At 42.5% G+C, this 25,768-nt stretch overlaps 1 protein-coding gene across 7 annotated transcripts in view; it reads right to left on the reverse strand.

Moving 5' to 3' along the window:
• The window catches only part of TJP1 (tight junction protein 1), a 260,747-nt gene that overhangs the window by 46,181 nt on the left and 188,798 nt on the right, over window positions 1-25,768 (reverse strand). For all 7 annotated transcript variants that reach the window (XM_055555709.1, XM_055555705.1, XM_055555704.1 and 4 more), the window contains 3 exons: window positions 13,384-13,508; window positions 12,346-12,448; window positions 1,983-2,259 (listed from right to left, as the gene is read on the reverse strand). In XM_055555709.1, the coding sequence (XP_055411684.1) occupies window positions 1,983-2,259; window positions 12,346-12,448; window positions 13,384-13,508 (505 nt within the window). The remainder of the gene's footprint in view (window positions 1-1,982; window positions 2,260-12,345; window positions 12,449-13,383; window positions 13,509-25,768) is intronic.

Below are 25,768 nucleotides of genomic sequence, written 5' to 3' on the forward strand. Positions count from 1 at the left end.
TGGTAAATATGAAGGACGTGGGAGGCTCTACAGAGAAAAGCAGCAAGAGGCAGCCCCGTGCTCTGGCAGCAGGGAAAGGATGTCACCCCAGTCCAGCTTCGGTGGAGCTCAGACCAGGCAGTACAGCACTCTGTGCCGGGGCAGGGTCACAGAGGGCACCTCCCTCTCGGCCCTGAGAAGCAAACACTAAAGCTGACGCTCCATCTAAGAAACACTGCCACTAAAGCTGAAAAGTGAGGTTGGGGGGGAGGGGGGGGCAGTGGCACAAACAGAATGGCTAAAAACAGACACAGCAGAAGGCATGAAGGAAGACGAGGCAGGTTTGATGAAGCCTAAGTGTAGGTAGAGTCAGGCACAGCAGCGCCCCAGAGGCCCTGTAACCCAAGGAGCAGAACCAGCAGGAGCCCCAGAGACGAGCTCACAAGGGTGAGCGAGTCCAGTTAAGAAAGGGTGGTGTGGTGCTCCTCAGCGAGCCCCACCACCCCACCGCCAAAACCCATGTGGGTTAACTTGACAGTAGTGATCATTTTCTAGTGTGTACGCACCTCAAGCATCACACTGCACACCTCAGATATACACAACTTTACATACTAACACATACTGTTTATCACACGTCAGCAACGATGGGAGAAGAGAAGGTGCTGGTGGCCTGGATGAGGGGCAGGGGTGGAGAAGGGAGGAGCAGGACAGCAGGGTGGCTGCGCACTCAGCAGACACAGGGAAGCCGAGCAGAGACAGCGGTGCAGGTAATCACGCCACAGTGAGCATGGCTGGCCTGAGACACCAGGTGCAGAAGGACAATCAATGGGCTACTGTGTAAGAAACATGAGGAAACATTCCAAGAGGGACACGGGAGTTTCGCTGGAGATGTGCTGAGTCTGAGGGCCACGGAGGACGCTTCAGTGAACAGGTCTGAGCCAGCCGGGACCCTGGGGTGCACACAGGCGTGGGGAAGAAGCTGCACCATCATGAGAGCTCCTCAACACCCCAGGAAAAAATTCACAGAACACTGGAAGGTAGGATGAGTATAATGAGCTTGCCAAGGCTACAGAAGGTGGGGGAAGCCCTGACACCCGCAGCATTGCAGAAGCCAAGAGAAAAGATGAAAAAACGGAGTGGTGAACTGTGAAATGGTGCTGAAAAGGTAAGACACAGACTGGAAATTCCTACTGGATTCAGTGTGACCAGTTCCAGGAGCAGATACCAGAGCACCCACCAGATACTGAAGTGGGGGGCAGTGACTAGTCCTGGGAGCAGGTACAGAGAGGGGGCTGAAGCGTGCGTGGTGAACGAGAAGCAGCATTTCTGAACACAGACCGTCTGACTAAGGAGTCCCGTGGACAAGGGAGCGGGAGCTGTGAGGAGGGGATGCTTCAGGTTTCGGGAAAGCAAATCAAAGCCAAGCTGGAGAGGCTATTGCGCCTTTTCGTCAAAGCTGTCACACAGTGCTTTCCTGTGTGGGAGAGACACACCCACAGCAGTGCTGCAAGGCCACCACCAGACTCTTCTGGTATGGACTGTGACTACCTGAGGGCAGGCAGCCAGGCTGCAGCCACAGAGTTTTGACAGCTGCGTCCTTTCTTTAGAGTAGCATCCCAGCTCTCCATCTGGGGCAGCAAGCTGTCCCCCTCCCCAGTCAGCACTCTGCCGGGATGCGGATGCAGCCATGACTCAGCCCAACCCGAGCCTGACCACGAAGTCAATACTGCGCTGCAACTGATGCAGGGACGGCAGGGCACCTCCTACTCACAGAGCTAATCTAACACTCCTACTGGACACGTTATCTGCTACAACAAAAAAGAGGAGGAAACTGACAACCCCCGAGGCCTGCAGTAACAGGATGTGCTTTTAATAAGCAAAAGGACACAAGAACAAAGATAACAAAGGACAACAGAGCAAAGATGTCAAGAGACAGCAAATTTACTTCTCATTAAAATCAGTCTTAAAATTCTCATGTGAAAAGGCTAGATTGGCAGAAATACCTTCATTCTTCCGGGACTTCACCAGGGTGACTTTGGTGGGTCTGGCAGGCTGACTGGAGGCCACAGACCGCCTGTCAGACCTCGGGGACAGACTCCTCTCCCGACTGGCACTCCTATCTCGGCCCCAGCTCTTCTCGCTCCTCCTGTTTGCCAGGGCCCCACGGCCACTTCTGGGGTCATGCGCCTCCTCGTCGTAACTGTCCTCTTCGTTCTCAGACACAGGCTCAGGATCAGGACGATTTACTGGGATCTGAACTTTCTTCTTCCTTCGAATGGTCTACAAATAAGAAAGGGGACAGTATGAGTTGACAAATGCACCTTCAGTTCTTCGGAGAGGAAAATCACATTTTTCTGGTCTCATAGTAATTATGAGTAACAGACATAATAGATAAATATAACCAATTACTAAGAAACACATTTCCATACTGGTTATCTTTCCTGCTTTACTGGTGAAAGATCTGGTTAAGCAGCACATTGGAATCAAGGGCTAATAAAGTTTTTATTTAATTCAGAACATCTTCTACGTGTAATAATCACGAGCTTAAAGGGGAACTAGTAACTGCTAGTGGTCTGAATAAAGGCAGGAGTGCTGTACCCTTAACACCACTGAGCATCCTGCAGAGCTACCAAACCACTGCAGGCCCAACTCCATTCCTTACAAGCTTCAGAATCCATCAGTACCAAGGACCACAAGTGTCCTGTGGGAACTCTAAGAGGCAAATTCACTGCACCTCCACACTAACCCTGGATGAGTATGCTGGAGCTAATAACTTCATGATACTTTATCAATATAAACTGCTCTCAGATTCTCTCTACAAAATGTGTACCTTCTGGTCCAGGTATGAATGTCTTTTGGCTTTTTCTCCTGGCTGGCTCTGGTGCTGATTAAGTTTCCCTGTCCATTTCTTTCCCTCACTTTCCGGAAGATCAAGGTCTGTGTGCACTGTCTGCTCACAAAGGAGCCGCCTACTCCCTGGCCTGGACCCTGTCTCCCCACACTGTGTACACTTGCTCTCGTCAGAGATCTGCAAGATCTCCTTGGGGAACACTCCTGTCTTCTACTTCTGACACCATCATCTACTAAAACTCTTACCTGTCCATCTTGTTTCTGACTCCTCCATGCCCTCCTATTCTCCTAAATCCATCAACTCCCTCCTAGTTTCAACAGCCTTCTTCCCAAGTTTGACAAGATGTCAGGCTTGGGTGTTTGAATGATTTTCTGCAGCCCTAGGACCCCACAGCCCTGAGCCTGCTGAGTCAGGACCTAGCTGCCCCAGAAGGCCAGCACCAGTCCCTGTACTTTCAGGACCCTGTGGCCAGAGACCCCAGGACCAGCCTGGCTACCCTGGGCACTAGTCCTGGACACACAGGATCCTGACTCCGTCCACCAGCAGGCCAACACCAGAACCCCTGGCCACACAGCCAGCCACCCAGTTCTACCCACCAGCAGGCTGACACCAGGACCCCTGGCCATGGAGCTTTTTAATAAAATCTGACATCTATGTATGATTGAAAAGAAAAAAAAAAAAAAAAAAAAACTCAACTAAGCACATATAGAAGGAACATAGCTCACATGAAAAAGGTCATATATAAGCTCACAGCTAACATCATATTCAGTGGTGTAAAGCTGAGAGCATTTTCTCTAAGACCAGGATCCCCACTGTCACTCTTTTACTCAAAGTACTACTGGAAGTCCTAGCTACAGTAATCAGACAAGAAAAAGAAATCCAAACTGGAAAGGAAGTAGGACAACTGCTGATGTGTGAGGATGACATGATACCACAAAGAAAATCCTAAAGACACCACCAATAAACTACCAGAGCTCATCAATAAGTTCAGCAAAGTTGCAGAATAAAAAACTAATACACAGAAATCTGTTGCATTTCTATACACTAACAACAAACTACCAGAAAGAGAAATTAAGAAAACAATCCCATTTATAAATTACATCAGAAAATAAAATTCCTGGGAGACAATCTAACTAAGGAGATAAAAGACCTATATTTGGAAAATAGAAAGACACAGATGTGAGAAACTAAAGACAAGAGGCAAACGTGGAAAGCTACAAGTTCATGGGCTGGAAGAATTAATGTTAACACAACCACACCACCCAAAGCAATCTACATATCCAATGTAATCCCTCTCAAAATACCAGTGGCATTTTCCACAGAACAAGTAACTCTAAAATGTGTATGGAAAAACAAAAGACTGAATAGAAAAACAAACCAACCAACCCAGAAATAATCCTGAAAATGAAGAATAAAGCTGGCGGCAACATGTGTCCAGATCTCAAACTACACTACATGGTTACAGCCATCAAAACAGCATGGTATTACCACCAAAACTGACACATAAATCACTAGAACAGAACAGGAAGCCCAGAAGATGAATCCAGACTTACACGGGTGATTCATCCTTGACAAAGGAGGCAAGAATATATAGCCTCCTCAATAAATGGTGCTGGGAAAACAGGACAGCTACATGTACAAGGATTTCACTGGACTACTCTTTCACACCACACACAAAAAATAAACTCAAAATGGATATAAGATTTAAATGTAAGATCTGAACCCATAAAACTCCTAGAAGAAAACACAGGCAGTAGATGGATCTGCCTCTTCAGGCAAGGGAAAGAAAAACAAAAATAAACAAATGGAACTACATCCAACTAAAAAGCTTTTACACAGTGAAGTTAACAATCATCAAAACGAAAAGGCTGCTGACGAAATGGGAGAAGATATTTGCAAATGACATGACCCACAAGGGGTTAATATCCAAAATATACCAAAAACTTACAAAACTCAGTATCAACAAATACATAAATCAGTAACTTGATTGAAAACTGGGCAAAGGATCTTAATAGACATCTTTTGGAAGAAGACACATAGATGGCTAACAGGCGAACGAAAACATGCTCGATATTACTAACACTCAGGGAAATGCCAATCAAAACCACAATGAGCTATCACCTCCCACCTGTTAGAATAGCGATTATTAAAAAAAACAAGGGCAAATGACAAGTGTTGATGAGGGAGAAACTCAGCACGAGTGTGGAGCAAAGGGAAGTACTCATGGTCTGCTAGTGGGAATGTAACCTGGTGCAGCCACGACAGAAAATAGCATAACCCATCTCAAAAAATTAAAAATAGAACTACCATATGATCCAGCAAATTCAACCCCTATTTATCCAAAGAAAACAAAAACACTAAACAGAAAAGACGTTTATGGAAACCCCCCTGGTGGTCCAGTGGTTAGGGCTCCACCTTCCACACCAGGAGGCTCAAGTTCGATCCCTGGCCAGGTAACTAAGATCCCACATGCCACAAGGCCAAAAAAAAGTAAGAAAAGAGAGAAGACATTTGTACTCCTATGTTCACTGCAGCATTATTTACAATATCTAACAAACAGAGGCAATGCAAGTGTCCATCAATAGATTAACTGACGAAGAAGATTTGATACACATACACACACACACACACACGAATACTACTCAGCCATGAAAATAATGTTGTGCCATTTGCAACAACATGAATGGACCTGGAGGGCATTATATTAAGTGAAATAATATGTGGAATCTAAAAAAACAGATGAACAAACCTAACAAGATAAAGATGGAGTTACAGATACAGAGAAGAAATGGGTGGTTGCCAAAGGAGGAGAGAAACAGAAGAGAGAAACCAAGAGGTACAAATTTCAGTTGCAAAATAAATGGGTCATGGGTGTGAAATGCATGGTGTGGGAAACACAGTAACTGTGCAATCCCTTTGTGCAGTGACATAACGTAGCTAGACTTATCTTGGTGACTCTGAAATGTAGAGAAATACAGAATCACTGTGTTGTTAAACAGGGACTAACACAGTGTTGTAGGTCAATTATACTCCAAAAACAAATTGATAGAAAAAGAGGTCAGACTTGTGGTTATAGAGGTGGTGGGGGATTGGATGAAGAAAATCAGAAAGTGTTAAGCTTCCCTTTATAAGATAAATGAGTAGCAGGGGTGTCATGGACAACATAACAAATTAAAGTTGCTAAGACTAAATCGTAAGAGTTTTCACCTCAAAGAAAAAAAATCTTTTCTATTCCTTTAATTTTGTATCTCTATGAGGTGATGGATGCTCACTACACATACCATGGTCATCATTCCATGAAGCCACATCAGCCTGCTGCACCCCTTCAACTTGCACAGTGTTGGCTGTCACCTGTGTCTCAATAAGGCTTGTCGTGTGGGAGGACAAATTCTGATCTGTGCTAGCTCCCCTCTGGGTGGCTGACCCTCCCCCCCACTCTATGACGACGTCATCCTCTACAAATTCATCTTACTTCAGAGAATCCTTTCATTTCTTCTGCAGTCCTCTCATCTACCTCTGGCTGCCTTAGATTCTGTGGAATCGACTAACAAGGGTGCCCCAGACTGTTTTCTGAGACATCATTCATCTGGGCTGATTTGCAGAGATCAGTCACTTCACATACCCTCCACTCCAACATGTTTTCAGTATCTCATTTATTTAGTCTTCCTTCCTGGTCTCAAAGACAAGTCCATCCTCCTCCTTATGAGCAACACCCTTTCAGAAGAGCTTATTCTTATCCCTCCCCTCCTGCATGATCTTTCCTCCTCATTTACCACTCCCTGCCCCAGGTACCACCCTATTTACCTCCAGCCTGTCCTCTGTCTACTAACTGGCATATGCATGTGCTACTCATTTCCAAGTCATCATCTTTTCTCTTCTTTTTGTGACTAACTTTATTCAAAGGGCTGCTCCACACTTAATACAATACCTTTTGACCACTATGAGTGATCAGAGAAGGCCTCTCGGAGGGAATACCATTGAAGCTGAAGGTCAGCAAGGAGCAAGATGTTAGCATGTGGAAAGGACAGGCAGCTGAGGCCTGTGCTGAACACAGGAAAGGTGCCAGCACTGCTGCTCCCAGTACCGCCCTGCTGAGTCCTTCTCGGCCACATTTCCTGTAAGGCACCCCTAACGGCCTCCCTGAGTTTCACCTCTATTTCTATTTCCTACATTTGGTATTAGAAGCTAATTCTGTTAGCACTTCGATCTTCAACTGCTCCCTAGTAAGGTATAATCATATCCATCCAGCTTGTGGATGAATCACAAGCTGGAATCAAGATTGCTGGGAGAAATATCAACCACCTCAGATATGCAGATGACACCACCCTAATGACACAAAGTGAAGAACTAAAGAGCCTCTTGATGAGGAGAGGAAAAAGAGGAGAGTGAGAAAGTTGGCTTAAAACTCAACATTCAAAAGACTAAGATCATGGAATCCAGTCCCATCACTTCATGGCAAATAGACGGGAAAAATGGAAACAGTAACAGATTTTATTTTCTTGGGCTCCAAAATCACTGTAGATGGTGACTACAGCCTTGAAATTTAAAAACGTTTGCTCCTTGGAAGAAAAGCTATGGAAAACCTAGACAGCATTATTAAAAAGCAGAGATGTCACCTTGAGGACAAAGGTCCATATTGTCAAAGCTATGGTTTTTCCAGTAGTCGTGTGGATGTGCAAGTTGGACCATAAAGAGGGCTGAGCACCGAAGAGCTGATGCTTTTACACTGTGGTACTGGAGAAGACTCTTAAGAGTCCCTTGGAAACCAAGGAGATCAAACCAGTCAATCCTAAAGGAAATCAACCCTTAATACTCATTGAAAGGAGTGATACTGAAGCTCCAATAATTTTGCTACCTCATATGAGAAGTTGACTCACTAGAAAAGACTGTGATGCTGGGAAAGATTGAAGGCAGGAGAAAAAGAGGGTGGCAGAGGATAAGATGGTTGGATGGCATCACCAACTGGATGGACATAAGTTTGAGCAAACTCTGGGAGATGGTGAAGGACAGGAAAGCCTAGTGGGCTACAGTCCATGGGGTAGCAAAGGGTCAGACACAACTTAGCAACTGAACAACAACAATAACAAGATATAAACAGGGCTTCACAGGTGGCTCAGTGGGTAAAGAATCTGCCTGCAATGCAGGAGATGCAGGTTCAAACCGTAGGTTAGACAGATCCCCTGGAGGAGGGCATGGCAACTCACACTAATATGCATGCTCGGAGAAATCCCAAGGACAGAGGAACCTGGTGGGCTACATACAGTCCATAGGGTCACAAAGAGTTGGACAGGACTGAAGTTACAGAGCGCGTGAGTACACACGCACACACACACACACACACAGTACAAACAAAAACAAAGTAACCAATGGAGTCCTCAAAGCTTTCCCTATCATTCCCCCAGGAGAGTTGAGTGTACACCACTCCTCTGAAATCTGCGCCTGCAGCCCTCTCCATCTCTGGTTATGTGCATTATGCTGATGATTATGTGTACCTCTCCCCATGCAGCCTGCTGAAATTCAAGTTCCCTGAGAAGTATTTGCACCCAGTAAGTATTTAACTCCCTGAAAAATATCCAATCCTGCTATGATTCTCCATTTATACTATGAATAAACCCACAAAGGCTTGCTGATCATGCCTGATTTTAACACAAATATTTTCTCAGGTTTGTTTTTTTTTTTTTGACGAGGACCACTTTTAAAATCTTTACTGAATTTGTTACAGTCTTGCTTCTGTTTTATGATTTGGTTTCATGGCTTCAAGGCATGTGGCATCTTAGTTCCCTGACCAAGGACTGACCCCTTCCTCACCCCCTGCACTGGAAGGCTAACAAGCCTTAATCACTGAACTGCCAGGAAGTCCCAACTGTGAAAATTTTGACAAAAAAATTGGGGGAAAATGCTTACTTCAAAACAGCTTAGCTGAATAAAAGATTCAAATATAAAATAAAATAATGAAATTACATAGGTACCAGAATAAAACACAAGATATACACTCATAACTCTGCTAAGCACCAAACGCTTAGACTTCCGTAAGCGCCAAAGGCAGAGTCAAGTAAAAGTCTGACAGATATGACCGGATAAAAATGAAAACATTTCCATGACGAAACAAGGTGACAGAAAAACAAACCAAAAAATACCATAAACTTATACACACTGAAAAAATAATTGGAAAAACAATGTATGCTGTATATACAACAAAAGGCTAATCACCTTAATATAGAAACACTAGTGTGACAGCATCACGATGGAAGAGCGAAGGATAGGAACAGGCAAAGGAGCATTATGGGAAATATACACACCACATGGTAATCAAATCCACCTGTCATTTAAAAATCCTCATTTGACACAACGAGAGAAGCCACTGCAATGAGAAAGCTGTGCACCACAACTAGTGAGTAGCTTCCACTCACCCCAACTAGAGAAAAGCCCGTGCAGCAATGAAGATCAGGCATGGCCAAAAAACAAAGATAAGACTCCTCATTTGACGTAAGTCCATCAGTTTGGCAGAGACGTCAAGGGCTGATGAAACTGGACTCTCAAAACCTTACTGGTTCTCTGATTGGCAAAACAGCAACCCACGTACCTCAAGTCATTCATGCCACCTGACTCCAAAAAGCCACTCCCAAGAAAAGGAACTGAATAAGCAGGTACAAAATGACGATTCTCAATACAACTTTTAAAAAATACCTGTGGGAGCTGGACACTTAAATGCCCATGAGCAAGCGGGGGAGGAAGAGTGAGGTGTGCATACACTGGGGCACTACACAGCCACGTATCCACACACTTGAGCGTTCACATAGCTCATCTCTGGAAAGTTTCTACCCATTCGCTTCATAATGCTTTTTTTTTGGTATGTTCAGAATTTCAGTAAAAATTACACATGTTCAGTATGCTATAAACACTTTTTCTATCTTCTCTTCACCTACTGTTAAACAAAATGAAGCATATTTATGGTAGTTATATTGTCAAAGGAGTTCTAAGATTTTAATTCAATGGAAAAGAAATTTACTGAGCCTAACACCCAGGAGAGGTTTTAGTTAATGGAAAGATATAAACTGACAACCATAAATATGTAAGAGAACAGGGAAGAAGGAAGACTAACAGATCAGAAAGCAGGAGGGAAGGAGCCGGTTACTCAGAACAGAGCAAGGGTGGGGAGCATATATCTGATCTGAGGTTCTTGCAATGAAAGGCCACATTCTAAGATACTATGGCTTTATCCTCAAACAGTGATGAAAAACTTGGCATCAACAGATGACATGATCCACTCTCTTTAGATGCAGAACTGAACAACTACCCTTTGGTGACTGAACAGAATTCCACCCAACCCTCTACAGCTTCTCCCTGAAGAGCGAAAATATTTGCCCAACCTGAGTTCCACCTTCCCAAATGACGCAGACAAGCACAGTGAGAGGAGAACTCGGGTTGCTTCGTACATGTGCTGTTTCAAATACATAACAGAAAATCATTGCTTCTTATAAATCACTGCTATGGTGAGAAAGTCTGGAGTACAAACAACAATTTTCCTGGATGTATTATTGATGTGGGGCATATACACTAAACATTCTGCATGAAAAAAACAAAACAGTTCCATATTCTAGAAGAATGAAGTTGGAGCTAAAGCCCATAACTTCAGGTACAGGAGGAAAAATTCAATTTATCTAAGGTACTCAACTGGAATACTCAACCAAAGAACACTTACTCAATTTATAAAAACCAACAATTATAAAAATTAGCCATTTGCTTCTGTAAACCCTACAAACTCATGTTGTTATAAAAACTGTGAAAAAACTCTACCATCAACTAGCCAGTCTGCACATGAACCACACTTTAAGACAACATCAGAGTTACAGCTGTAAAAACACAACTACAATGAAAATTCTGAACACACCTGCACATTAGAAGCTGCCTGTCGTTTGGAATGCGGTAACTGAATACTGGGAGCGCTGCCATGAGAAAAGTAGGGCCACTGCTGCAGAGTGTCCACACCAGTGGACATGGCAGCCTGCAACCAGTGACAGGGCCTCCGACTGGGGGTGAGGGCAGTCTCAGGAAGCACCCCTCTGGCTCTCAGCACAGCTCCCAGAGGTCATACCAAGGCAGGCCTCCTCACTCCAGCTCTCTCCACTCTGCTGGGTCCACTGTGGTTCAGCCAGTCTGCTGCAAAGCAGAAGGTTCTCAAGGGACAGGGCAGGACAGTCTCTGCCTTCTGCTCCATACACAGGAGCCAAGGCCTCACAGAACCTCAATCAGGCATTTCAGAGTTTAGATGAAAAAGAAAAAGGTAGCCAAGTGGCTAAGGTGCTCCTCTATGTAGAAATATACATGTATATGTATATATATTTTTTGGCCACATGCGTGCAGGCACCTAGTTCTCAGACCAGGGAATGAACCCATGCCCTGCAGTGAAAGCACAGAGTCCTAACCACTGAACAGCCAGGAAAGTCTCTATATAGATATAATTTTTTGAAAGTAGGATTTTAACATTAAATCCATTCTCTGTCACAACTGCCTAGTTTTAACTGTGATTTTAGGCCAGTTACTGAAAGCTAAGCACTGAAGAATTGATGCTTTTGAACTGTGGTGTTGGAGAAGATTTCTGAGAGTCCCTTGGACTGCAATATCCAACCAGTCCATTCTGAAGGAGATCAACCCTGGGATTTCTTTGGAAGGAATGATGCTAAAGCTGAAACTCCAGTACTTTGGCCACCTCATGCGAAGAGTTGACTCATTGGAAAAGACTCTGATGCTGGGAGGGATTGGGGCAGGAGGAAAAGGGGACGACAGAAGATGAGATGGCTGGATGGCATCACCGACTCGATGGACGTGAGTCTGAGTGAACTCCGGGAGATGGTGATGGACAGAGAGGCCTGGCGTGCTGCAGTTCAGGGGCTGCAAAGAGTCAGACACACTGAGTGACTGGACTGACTGACTGAGAGATTACTGAACTTTATCTCTTACTAAAAACAAGAAAAACGGGGGGAAAAAAACCTTTAAATATGAAGTAAGAGCATAGCAAACATACGAAAAAACAACAAAAGTACCATGAACAACTCTAACAAAACAACCCTTACCACTCTCTCTTTCCTCAAACTGTATCACAGTAACAAGGTAGCAACGCTATGTGTTTAAGGGATGACATAAAATTTACCTATTAAACAAATCCTGCAACAGAAAAATAGGGCTATAGACTTTAAACCGATTATATGTCAAGATTCCACCTGATTTAAGTGTTTTTTTAAAAAAGGAAATATTAAGCCATAAAAAAGTAATTATTTAACCAGGAATTCCTTCCTTCCTCTACAATCAAAAAAATCCTGGAATCTGAGCTTTGAGAAAATACACACTAGTAACAAAACATACCACCAGTATCAGAAGAGGTGCTCTATGTGTAAATAACTTGAACTACTGTCCCAGATTTTATTTTCTTAAATGGGAAGAATGAAATCAAACACCAAAAACATATCAACAGTATAGCTGATACCTTTATAAAGTTAGAGGTAAAAAACACTTACAATTTTTGCATTTTTCCCACTTTTCCTTAGTTGCTGAACAGCAAACGCATGCTCAACATTATCCATGGAGACTCCATTAACCATTGCCACCCGGTCATTTTCCCTAAAGAAAAAAAATGATCAAAACAACATGTTAGACAGAATCACACAGATAAGTTTATAAAGGAGTTTTCAAGATAGGATTTTAAAAAGATATTCCCATTATGGGCTAATTAATGTATCTTCAGATCAATAATTGTAAACATGTACAACTATTTTCTTTCAGATCGCCCACAAGAAATGTTTAGCAAGTAACTAACCACAGGTCATTTATTATTTACCTATTAATACAAAGGTTCCTGAAAGGACTGAACAGGTATACTGCTGTTGTTGGTCAGTGGCCAAGTCATGTCCAATTCTTTGCAATCCACTGGACTGTAGCACACCAGGCTCCTCTGTTTATGGGATTTTCCAGGCAAGAATACTGGAGTGGGTTGCCATTCCCATCTCCAGGGGATCTTCCTGACTCACGGATCGAACCTGGGTCTCCTGCATTTGCAGGCAGAATCTTTACCACTTGATCCACCTATGAAACCCTGATCAGGTACTATAGCACACAAAATGATTTCTGCTGGTACAGTGACATGCATTCAATGACACTAAGTCATAAGCCTGGAAAAAGTTATTCTATCTTTAAAGATAAAGCCTTTCTCCTTCCAGTTTTCTTTCAGTCCTCCTAATCAAATTCATGTTTTTGCAAGTGCATTTTTTGCCTCTCTTCAATCTTGCTAATCTTCCTGCTTAACAAGAAATGGTAAGATTCTTGGTGAGCAGCTCCTGAAGGCTAGATTCTACTCCAAACTGAGTAACAAGTTTTATTTCCACTATCTTTATTTTTTACACTGACCTACTTAAGGTAAGTGAAACTAGCTTTCCATTTATGACAGATAAGCATAAACACATATTAATTTAGAGGAATCACTAGCATGATGTGCTGGTGGCAGAGGGCAGGAGAGTACCTGTGACCTGGTGCCCACAAGGAGAAAGAAGCACACTTACTGCAGCTGTCCTTCTGCAGGCCCCCCCTTTAGCACATCTGAAATCACGATGGAGGTTTCCCCGCTCTGGAAATGTGGATTATCTCTTCCACCAGATATTGCAATTCCAAATCCAAATCCAGGAGCCTGAAGTAACAATTAGAGTAAAATGTCATTATCAGGTCATCGTCTACAGTCAGTCCTACACAAAACACTCCTCACTTGTCCAGACACACACGAGGATGAGAGATCCCGGTATGGGAACACAGCTCTAATGAATGTAATGCTGGGTGGAACAGAAAACTGAAAACTGCCAACCACGCCAATGTTAAGAACTACCACACACTTAAAAATTCTCAACACTGAAATTCTCAGTTCCTTTTGGCTTTTCAGAAGGTTTCTTGAGGGAATTGGCAGTGCCCCAGTATGATCACCACAAACACTGGCAAACAATTCATAAATGACTCTTATCTGCAACAGAAAGGAGTATAGTGTTGGTATGTGCTTCAAGATGGGGAACCTGGAAAACAATGCTATCTAAAGGAAGCCAACTACAAAAGACCACACACATATACAATTCCTCTTATACGAGATTAAAGACCAACACGTTTAAGACAAAGTAGACTGGTGATTTGCTGAGGGCCAGGGTGGTGGAACGAGATCCAACCAGTCCATTCTAAAGGAGATCAACTCTGGGATTTCTTTGGAAGGAATGATGCTAAAGCTGAACTCCAGTACTTTGGCCACCTCATGCAAAGAGTTGACTCATTGGAAAAGACTCTGATGCTGGGAGGGATTGGGGGCAGGAGGAAAAGGGGGCGACAGAGGATGAGATGGCTGGATGGCATCACCGACTCGATGGACGTGAGTTTGAGTGAACTCCGGGAGATGGTGATGGATAGGGAGGCCTGGTGTGCTGTGATTCATGGGGTCGCAAAGAGTCAGACACGACTGAGCAACTGAACTGAACTGAACTGAGGGTGGTGGAGAGGGATGGAGAGATGGGGGAGGAATGGCTTATGAGTACATTATTTCTTTTTAGGGTAATGAAATGTTTAAAAAGTGACTGGTGATGGTCCTACAGCTCTGTGACTAAACTAAAAAGTCACTAAATTATACATTTTAAAGAGTGAATTGTATAGTATGTGAATTACATTGCAGTAAAGCTACTGCCCACCCTCCCCAAAAAAAGGCTAATGTGAAAAATAAACAGAAAAACATCTGGGTGGCCAAAGTAAAAGCAACTGCCTGAATTTATGTTTCCAAAATAACACAAAGCAAATCACTAGGCAAAACCATACCTTTGGTATAATTCAGAAAAAGAGAATATCCAAATTTCAAAACAGCTAGACACAGGGCTCAAATTTCAAAAATAAATAAAATAGGACATATTAGAAAGAAAACAACTTTTAGCACACAATGAGAAAACATAAGAGACTACAGAACAAATTCAAATAAATGGGATAACTTAGATAATGGAAAATTTTGTAAGGAAATATAGATTATTGAAATTGACTCTATTAGAAATTACATTTAAACAACCCAATTTCTGGAGAGGAAACAGAGATAGTTATGAGGGAATTATCTCACAAAAAATACCAGGCACAGATATTTCACAGGGGAATTCCACCAAAACATCGATATCCAGAGAGCCTTGGAACTCCATGAGTCGTTCCAGAGCATTCTAACATTAAAGGGAGATTTCTCAACTCTTCTCAAGAAGCAATTGTAACACTGACATCTAAATGTGATAATGACTCCCCATGATCAAAACAGAGCCCCCTCCAAATAGTACAGCCTAACACCATTTTTAAAGGCCTACATCATATAAATACACCATGACAAGGTGGTTTATTTCCAAAACTGGTATATTAGGAAAGCCATTATATAAGAGTTATATACTAGTAAAACTGGGGGGGGGAATTCAGAGATTAAATTCATAGACCCTGAAAAGGGCTTTGACAAAATCCAACATTCACGACCAAAGGGGGGGGGGGGGGATTAAGAAGATGCTTTCAATCTATTTTAATATTTTTTTCCCACACACATTATTTGAAAAGGAGTTACTTTAGAAAGTCTCTAGGGTAATGATGGATATTCATCTTTCGTTTTATATCGGTAAGTGACAGTTTCTTAGTAGGAGGCTGTAGTGTGCAATCTGAAACTGACACAGAGGACCTTCTGTATTTGTTGTTACACGAACACCTGTCCACTGGCCCATTCTGGACTTTGAATGGATATTTTATCCATCATGATTTTATAACAGCATGAAACTGAAAGTCATTTAGTCATGTCTGATTCTCTGCAAACCCACGGACTATACAGTCCATGGAATTCTCCAGGCCAGAATACTGGAGTGGGTAGCCTTTCCCTTCTCCAGGGAATCTTCCCAACCCAGGGATCAAACCCAGGTCTCCAGCATTGCAGGTGGATTCTTTACCAGCTGAGCCACAAGGGAAGACCAAGAATACTAGAGGGGGTAGCCTACCCCTTCTCCATCTTCCCAACCCAGGAATTGAACCAGGGTCTCCTGAATTGCAGGTAGATTCTTTACCAACTGAGCTATCAGGGAAGCCTTATAAGAGATGTCTTTAGTCATCTGGAAAATACTTCAAACGATGACACATTTCATCACTATATAACATTTTTTTAAGTTATGCTTTAATGAATATCACCACCAATGCAATCACAGTCTTAAAGTACTGCAAAGTATTGAGCTCATCTCATGGTGGCAGATAATCCAAATTTTTGTGAAAAAATTCAATTTTCCTTGCCTGGAAACAAATATTATCAGCTGTCTTCCTTAAAGGAACAGGTAGTTACTGGAGAGAAATACCTGTCAAACATTCCAGTCTGGATAATCATTCCTTCAAATAAAAACAGTGTCACATACACCAATACGCAGATGGTTGAGCTTCCAATTCAAACAATCAGCACACAAGTACTTCACTATAAAGCAGAAATGCCTTATGCATATTTCCCATTTCAATATATGGTAGCATGCTAGTATCTTTCAATTTTTGTATTTTTTAATACTTTTATTTATTTACTTTCTGACTATGCTGCGTGCGTTTTCATTGCTGTGCCCAGGCTTTGCCTAGTTGCAGCATGGGAGGATTATCTCCAATTGTGTTGCATGGGCTTCTCTTGTTGCAGAGCAGGGGCTCTTGGCCACATGGGCTTCCGTAGTTGCAGCTCCTCTGGCAGATGATTTTTTAAATGTCTTTTCACAAGCTGACATAGTAAAACTAGTAACTTTTACTACTTTCAGTTACTCTGCAGCAGAACTGGAAGCGCTCTTAGGAGCTGTGTGTGCGCCCAGGGCTCCCTGAGGGTCTAGTGCCACACTCCTTGATCTGTCAGGGCTGAGGCCAGATTCACCTCATACCTCTGCTGCTGAAACTTCACTGCAAGTATCAACACAGTGAAAAAGACAAGTGACATTTTTGTGCTGTTATGTAAATAGCTTGTACTAAGTACAAAAAGACTTCAGAGACCTTCGGGGTCCTCAGCCCATACTTCTAAAACACTGACATTAAAAACCATTGAAAAATGTGGGGGGAAAAAAGAGCCAATGAAACACACAATTCAAAGATATGAACTGTTAAAACTCATAATTAGAGAAATACACATTAAAATCACATAGAGAATGGTAAAAAATTAAAGTATAACAGCACATTTTGTTGAGGAGGCTACAGCAAAAGAGGCCCCACTGCTAATGGTCATGCAAAGTGCTGCAGCTCTGTGGGGAGGAACCTGGCAATCCTAACGAAATCACAAACTGTTTACTCACCCAACAGTAAGAAAACACACATGTGCACAGTCATTCACTGCAGACTGTTAGCTGCAAATACTGGAAAAAACTAATGCCCAAGTGTTATCTCCAGGGCAGGGCTGGGAGGGGTGTGTTCAGTTCAGTTCAATTTGCAACCCCATGGACTGCAGCACGCCAGGCCCCCCTGTCCATCACCAACTCCTGGAGTTTACTCAAACTCATGTCCATTAAGTTGGTGGTGTCATCCAACCATCTCAATCCTGTCGTCCCCTTCTCCTCCCTCCTTTAATCTTTCCTAGCACCAGGATCTTTTCCAATGAGTCACTTCTTCACATCAGGTGGCCAAAGTATTGGAGTTTCAGCTTCAGCATCAATCCTTCTAATGAATATTCAGGACTGATTTCCTTAACGATGGACTGGCTGGATCTCCTTATCATCCAAGGGACTCTCAAGAGTTTTCTCCAACACCACAGGTCAAAAGCATCAATTCTTCTGCACTCAGCTTTCTTTATAGTCCAACTCTCAGATCCATATATGACTACTGAAAGAACCATAGCTTTGACTAGATGGACCTTTGTTTGCAAAGTAATGTCTCTGCTTTTTAATATGCTGTCTAGGTTGCTCATAGGAGTCTTTTAATTTCATGGCTGCATTAACCATCTGCAGTGATTTTGGAGCCCAGGAAATAAAGTCTGTCACTGCTTCCATTGTTTCTCCATCTATTTGCCATGAAGTGAAGGACCAGATACCATGATCTTCGTTTTTTGAATGCTGAGTTTTAAGACAGCTTTTTCACTCTCCACTCTCACTTTCATCAAGAGGCTCTTTAGTTCTTTTTTGGTTTCTGCCAGAAGGATGGTATCATCTGTGTCAGTTCAGTTCAGTTGCTCAGTCGTGTCCGACTCTTTGCAACCCCATGAACCGCAGCACACCAGGTCTCCCTGTCCATCATCAACTCCCAGAGTCCACCCAAACCCATGTCCATTGAGTCAGTGACACCATCCAACCATCTCATCCTCTTCTCCTTCTCCTACTTTCAGTCTTTCCCAGCATCAAGGTCTTTTCCAATGAGTCAGCACTTTGCATCAGGTGGCCAAAGTATTGGAGTTTCAGCTTCAACATCAGTCCTTCCAATGAACACCCAGGACTGATCTCCTTTAGGATGGACTGGTTGGATCTCCTTGCAGTCCAAGGGACTCTCAAGAGTCTTCTCCAACACCACAGTTCAAAAGCATCAATTCTTCTGCGCTCAGCTTTCTTTAGTCCAACTCTCACATCCATACATGACCACTGGAAAAACCACAGCCTTGACTAGATGGACCTTTGTGGCAAGTAATGTCTCTGCATTTTAATATGCTGTCTAGGTTGGTCATAACTTTCCTTCCAAGGAGTAAGTAAGCGTCTTTTAATTTCATGGTTGTAATCACCATCTGCAGTGATTTTGGAGCCCAGAAAAATACAGTCAACCACTGTTTCCCCATCTATTTGCCATGAAGTGATGGGAGCGGATGCCATGATCTTAGTTTTCTGAATGTTGAGCTTTAAGCCAACTTTTTTTACTATCCTCTTTCACTTTCATCAAGAGGCTCTTTAGTTCTTCCTCACTTTCTGCCATAAGGGTGGTGTCATCTGCATATCTGAGGTTATTGATATTTCTCCTGGCAATCTTGAGGGATGTGTTATTCTTTGGCTTTTTTTCCTCCTTGGGAAGAAGCTAGGAGTAATCTTTTATTCTGTGTGCTTTAATGCTTACATTTATATCTTGCTTGCTAGTTCTTCTTTTTTAAAAATTTAAAATGTAACACAAAAATATTAAAGAAATACCCCAAATGAAAATGTCAGGAACTCTCATGGAGAGGAGAGATGAGTAGCTATTTCTGAGGATTTGCTTGTGAACAGTGAGTGCAGTTCTGGCTGCAGGAGACAGGGCCTCAGAGCCAGCAGACCTCACACTGCGGGGCGTCATCCTGCTGCGTCAGCACTCCCTAGGCTACCTTCATGACTACCCAGGAGGTCTTTGATGCCGAGCCCTGGCAGCAGATGAGACTCACTTGGGATCAGTGTCGAAAGTGCTCGACGATTTCCAGCCCCTCAACAGATATCAATTAAACAATACTAGATGAGGGCGATGGCAGGTATTCTTTTAAAAATCTCACATCATGCAAAATGCCAAGCTGGATAATTCCCAAGCTGGAATCAAGATTGCGGGGAGAAATATCAACAACTTCAGATATGAAGATAAAACCACTCTAATGACAGAAAGTGAAGAGGAAATAAAAAGCCTCTTGATGAAGGTGCGAGAGTGAAAAAGCTGGCTTAAAACTCAACATTCAAAAAACTAAGATTATGGCATCTGGTCCCAACACTTCACAGCAGACAGGGGAAAAGTGGAAACAGTGACAGATTTTATTTTCTTGAACTCCAAAATCATTACAGTTGGTGACTGCAGCCACAAAATTAAAAGACACCTGTCCTTTGGAAGGCAAGTCATGACAAACCTAGACATATTAAAAAGCAGAGATGTCATGTTCCTGACAAAATTCCACATAGTCAAAGCCATGGTTTTTCCAGTAGTCATGTATGGATGTGAGAGCTTGCACATAAAGAAGCTGAGTGCAAAGAATTGATGCTTTCAAACTGTGGTGCTGGAGAAGACTCTGAGAGTCCCTTGGGCTGCAAGGAGATCAAACCAGTCAATCCTAAAGGAAATCAACCCTGAACATTCACTGGCAGGACTGATGCTGACGCTCCAACCCTTTGGCCACCTAATTCGAAGAACCAACTCACTGGAAAAGACCTTGATGCTGGGAAAGAATGAGGGCAGGAGGAGGAGGAGGGGATGAGAGAGGATGAGATGGCTGGATGCCATCATTGACTGAATGGATATGAGTCTGAGCAAACTGGGAGATACTGAAGGACAGGGAAGCCTGGCATGCTAACAGCAACAAAGCGATTCTAATGGGCAGTCAGGGCTAAAAATGTCAGCCTTAAACACTTAAACACTTAAACATCAGACGTGAGTGACAGTCACAACTCCACAGGCTCAGCGATCCCCCTACACTCCCTTCTCCCAGGGAAGACCCCCTCTGAAACCTGTGCAGACTGACACTGTCACCACCGTTTCATCTGGCCTCTCCTCCATGGCACCACAATCTACTCTCCATTGGGCTGCAAGGATTATTATTCTAGAGCAAATCTGACTCTGCTGTTTCACTACCCTCCACATTTGCAGTATCCTGAAAGGCATGGCCAACGTGCTTCCCAGCACCGGTCCTGGCTCTGACACTCGTCACCACTGCTCCCACTTCAGCAGTCCACGCACATCAAGCTCTGAGCTTTCGCATTCTTCTCTGCTTCGGATTCCTATGGCTCCTCACCCTTTGACATTCAGGTTCACTGCTGTCTCCTTCCTAAAACCATCCCAGCCCTCCACGGGCAGCAGTCCTGTCTTATAGGCTCCCTGAGCACCCACACCCAGTCCGACCCCACACAAGCACAGTAAGTAGCCTGGATGTCAGAGCTCCACTTGGGAGGGAGCTACACATGCTTCTACAGTCCCAGCTAAGCCCAACCCTGCACCAGCCTAACACAAAGTGGGTGAACAACGTTAGTGCACTAGAGCACTGTAAGTATCTGACTATTCAATTTAACTCCATTTCCCTTTAGAGTTGTCTTTTTTACAACTAGCACGAATTTAAGCACTAAATACTCATTAGCAGCCATAGTAGTTCCAAGGATTTAGAATTTTCTGCATCTCCAAATAAAAACCCACAGACATTCACAACAAAACCAGGTAACCAATACACCCCATTGAGGACGCAGGTGGAGAGGATCAACACCTGTTAGATGTGCATGCTCCCAACTCAAGAAGAGAGCCACAGGCAGCTGATGTCTCCCAAACTGGAGGAACCCCCAAATAACTGACATAATAGCAGCTGAAATCAGTCATCAATGAGAGCAAGAGCCTGCAGAGAGCCTGAATGCGGGGAGCGGTGTCACCCCAGGACTTCTCAATACGGACCCGCCACGCCCTGTGAAGACTGCGGGTTCAGACTCCAGGGGACAGGAGAGCAGAACATACAAGGTGCGGAGGGCACAGGCCTAGAAAGCGTCCGAAAACAGTAGCTATGTTTCTTGAGCGCAAGCATACACATACAAGAAGACTAAGCCAATTTCTAAAAGCTCAAGAAGGCTAATTTCCCATAAAAATGAACACAAAAGGGATTATGATAAAATCCCCAACAAAACTGCTATAGAAGATGGAGAGCAGCAGAATATCCCTAAGGAAAATGGAAGCATGGCAAAAAGAGTGCTCAAAAGAAAAATAAAGGATCAAAACTGCGACTTTTATTAAGCAAGTGAAAAGACATAAAGAAAACTTACAGGACATAACAGTACAAACAAGAATTTTCAAAAACTAAAAAATGAGGCCGACAGAATTCATGCTAATTAGAAAATTTTAAAAGCAATTTTATATAGGGACACAAATAAATATACTACCATGAAAGAAACAAAGTAAAACAGAAATCATTTTTAAAACAGAAATGATTCAGGGATTTTTTAAAAAAAGGATTTGAGAGGAAATGACAAATAATGAAGACAGGCAAAAGAGATACAACATATAAATAAAAGGAGTTCCTAAAGAACAAAACCAAAATAAAAGAAAAAATAAAACAGTAAAACTAGAATTAAATATTTCCTTTCCTATATACATTATATAGATAGATAAAAAACTGTACATACTCAAAGGACACAAATCCCTGTAGATATCTGAGAATACCAATTCAGAGGAAACACCAAAATATATTCAAGTAAACTGACTAGATTTTAAGGAAGAAGACTCATTTGTATCTAGGCAAAATTTTAAAAGAAATAAAAATCAGATTATCATCACATTAGGGTAGTGACCCATTATGTCAAAAATACTCAAGGGAAACAGTGAGTTACGGGGTTTTATGTCCCGTAAAGCTAATCTTCAAGTATAAAAGGGCAGAGATAAGCTACTAAACATGTAAAAAAACCCTTAGGGAATATCGGTTTTCATGATCCCTTCCTAATAGAAAATAACTTTCTGACAATCAAAATGACAAGCATCACATGAAAAGGACTGGTGATAAAGATACACCTACATACAATACTAAGATTAAATGAGGATTAAAGGATGAAAGGGTTAAATTTTATAATAACTATATGATGAAGATAGTTGTAAAACCATTTCTTTAAATGGGGGAGAGGAACAGTGTGAGCATTTGCTAAAAAAACTTTTAATACTGTTTCCAGTAATCAAAATTGACGATAGTATAATTATTACTATCCCAAGGCAATTGTATACTCTGTATTGGATTTACAAAAACACTAGCATGGTGCTTTTCAGAGGGATTTTCCAAAGAAATGGAAAATAATCCACTTTTCTCACATATGTTGACCATAAAAAAATTTAGATGCATCAAAATATAGTTGATTTTCATATCTTTACATGAGAAAATGTCCAAGATAATGATTTACTATGGTGATGGGAGAATTGGTTTAAAACACTATATATAATATGATCTCATTTATTTGTATGCACACACACATATATGGCTATAGTTTTTGGATGAATTAAAAGCATCAGAAGAATTTTATTTCCATCATATTTCATTCTTTCAAGACCACAAGCAGCCTGTACTTTTACCTTTTACCTATATAGGAAAGGATTAGTGAAACTAATCTGATGGTAAACAGGAGACCTACAATCTGTTCAGTTACTTTCCCATTTCACTGAACACTAGATACACCCATTCCTTTACATTATAATTGCTTCTGCAGAGAGTAGTTACAACAGGGGCCATATGGCCAACAAAGCTAAAACTATTTACTGTCTGACCTTCTGTATCAAGAGGAATGGTTTGCCCACTCATCTGCTGAAATTCTTCTTATTTTTTAGTCAAAGGATAATTGCTTTACAGAATTTTGTTGTTTTCTGTTAAACTTCAACTTGAATCAGCTATAGGTGTACATATGACCCTTCCCTCTTGAACCTCCCTCCCAATCCCAGCCCTCTAGGTTGATACTGGAACACCTGTTTCAGTTCCCTGAGACACGGCAAATTCCCACTGGCTATCTATTTTACATATGGTAATATAAGTTTCCATGTTACTCTCTCCATACATCTCACCCTCTCCTCCCCTCTAAGTATTTCCTGATCCCTTAAAAGACTTCTTAAAATGGGGGAAAGAGTCCTGAAAGTTGCTGGCTGCTGAAATAGAACTGCACAATATGAACACACCCTCCTCCAAAGACTCTTCTGTCTCCTTCAAAAATGCTCAACTCTTTGAAGATTCTTCTTGCCTTTTTTCCCTCCTGTTTTTATGCCAAATTTCTACAACTACATTTCTACATTTATTCTAAAACTTAATTCTAACTTTTCTCACCTTACACACACAGTTTACTTCTACAGTTTCTGTCGTCTGCCTCCTCTTTCCTTCTTCCAATCTACCCTCAACATTCTATGAAAACTGTTCCAGTTATATGTTTTCACAGTGAACACAGGGTCAAAAAATTTTTGGACTAAATGGATCCTTTGCAATCATTTGCTCAAGTTCCTTTTCACCAATGAATTCAGAAAGCCTGGAGTCCTATAGTCACTTTACTAACTGATAAGTAGACCACGGGTAGGAAGAGCCTCTTGACGAAAATGAAAGCGGATAGAGAAAAAGCTGGCTTAAAACTTAAAATTCAGAAAACTAAGATCATGGCATCCAGTCCCATCATTTCATGGAAAATAGATGGGGAAACAATGGAAACAGTGACAGACTTTATTTTGTTGGGTTCCAGAATCATTGCAGATGGTGACTGCAGCCATGAAATTAAGACACTTGCTTCTTGGAAGAAAAGCTATGAGCAACCTAGTTCAGTTCAGGCACTCGGTCGTGTCCGACTCCCTGCGACCCCGTGATATGCAGCACGCCAAGCCTCCCTGTCCATTACCAACTCCCGGAGTTTACCCAAACTCATGTCCACTGAGTCAGTAATGCCATGTAACCATCTCATCCTCTGTTGTCCCCTTCTCCTCCTGCCTTCAATCTTTCCCAACATCAGGGTCTTTTCACATGAGTCAGCTCTTCACATCAGGTGGCCAAAGTATTGGAGTTTCAGCTTCAACATCAGTCCTTCCAATGAACACCCAGGACTGATCTCCTTTAGGATGGACTGGTTGGATCTCCTTGCAGTCCAAGGGACTCTTCAAGAGTCTTCTCCAACACCACAGTTCAAAAGCATCAATTCTTCTGAGCTCAGCTTTCTTTAGTCCAACTCTCATATCCATACATGACCACTGGAAAAACCATAGCCTTGACTAGATGGACCGTTTTTGACAAAGTAATGTCTCTGCTTTTTAATATGCTGTCTGGGTTGGTCATAACTTTCCTTCCAAGGAGTGAGCGTCTTTTAATTTCACGGCTGTAATCACCATCTGCAGTGATTTTGGAGCCCAAAACATAAAGTCAGCCACTGTTTCCCCATCTATTTGCCATGAAGTGATGGGACCAGATGTCCCACGATCTTAGTTTTCTGAATGTTGAGCTTTAAGCCAACTTTTTCACTCTCCTCTTTCACTTTCATCAAGAGGCTCGTTAGTTCTTCTTCATGTTCTGCCATAAGGGTGGTGTCATCCACATATCTGAGGTTACTGATATTTCTTCTGGCAATTTTGATTCCAAAAATTCCAATTTTGTGCTTCATCCAGCCCAGCGTTTCTCATGATGTACTCTGCATGTAAGTTAAATAAGCAGGGTGACAATATAAAGCCCTGACGTACTCCTTTTCCTATTTGGAACCAGTCTGTTATTCCATGTCCAGTTCTAACTGTTGCTTCCTGACCTGCATATAGATTTCTCAAGAGGCAGGTCAGGTGGTCTGGTATTCCCACCTCTTTCAGAATTTTCCACAGTTTATTGTGATCCACAAAGCCAAAGGCTTTGGCATAGTCAATAAAGCAGAAATAGATGTTTTTCTGGAACTCTCTTGCTTTTTCGATGATCCAGCGAATGTTGGCAATTTGATCTCTGGTTTGTTCCTCTTTCTTTTCTAAAACCAGCTTGAACATCTGGAAGTTCACGGTTCATGTATTGCTTAAGCCTGGCTTGGAGAATTCTGAGCATTACTTTACTAGCGTGTGAGATGAGCAACCTAGACAGCATATTAAAAAGTAGAGACTTTGCACAACAAAGGTCAGTCTAGTTAAAGCTACAGTTTTTCCAGTAGTCACGTATGGATCTGAGAGTTGGACCATAAAGAAAGCTGAGCACCGAAGAACTGATGCTTTTGAACTGTGGTATTGGAAAAGACTTAGTAAGAATCCCTAGGACCACAAAGAGATCAAACCAGTCAATCTTAAAAGAAATCAGTCCTGAATATTCATCGGAAGGACTGATGCTGAGGCTGAAGCTCCAATACTTTGGCCACCTGATGCGAAGAACTGACTCACTGGAAAAGACCCTGATGCCGTCAAAGATTGAAGGCAGGAGGAGAAGGGGGCGACAGAAGATGAGATGGCTGGATGGAATCACTGACTCGATGGATATGAGTCTGAGCAAGCTCTGGGAGTTGGTGATGGACAGGGAAGCCTGGCATGCTGTAGTCCAGGGAGTCA

The sequence above is a fragment of the Bubalus kerabau genome, chromosome 19 (genome assembly GCF_029407905.1).
Source record: "Bubalus kerabau isolate K-KA32 ecotype Philippines breed swamp buffalo chromosome 19, PCC_UOA_SB_1v2, whole genome shotgun sequence".
Lineage (NCBI taxonomy): Eukaryota > Metazoa > Chordata > Mammalia > Artiodactyla > Bovidae > Bubalus > Bubalus kerabau.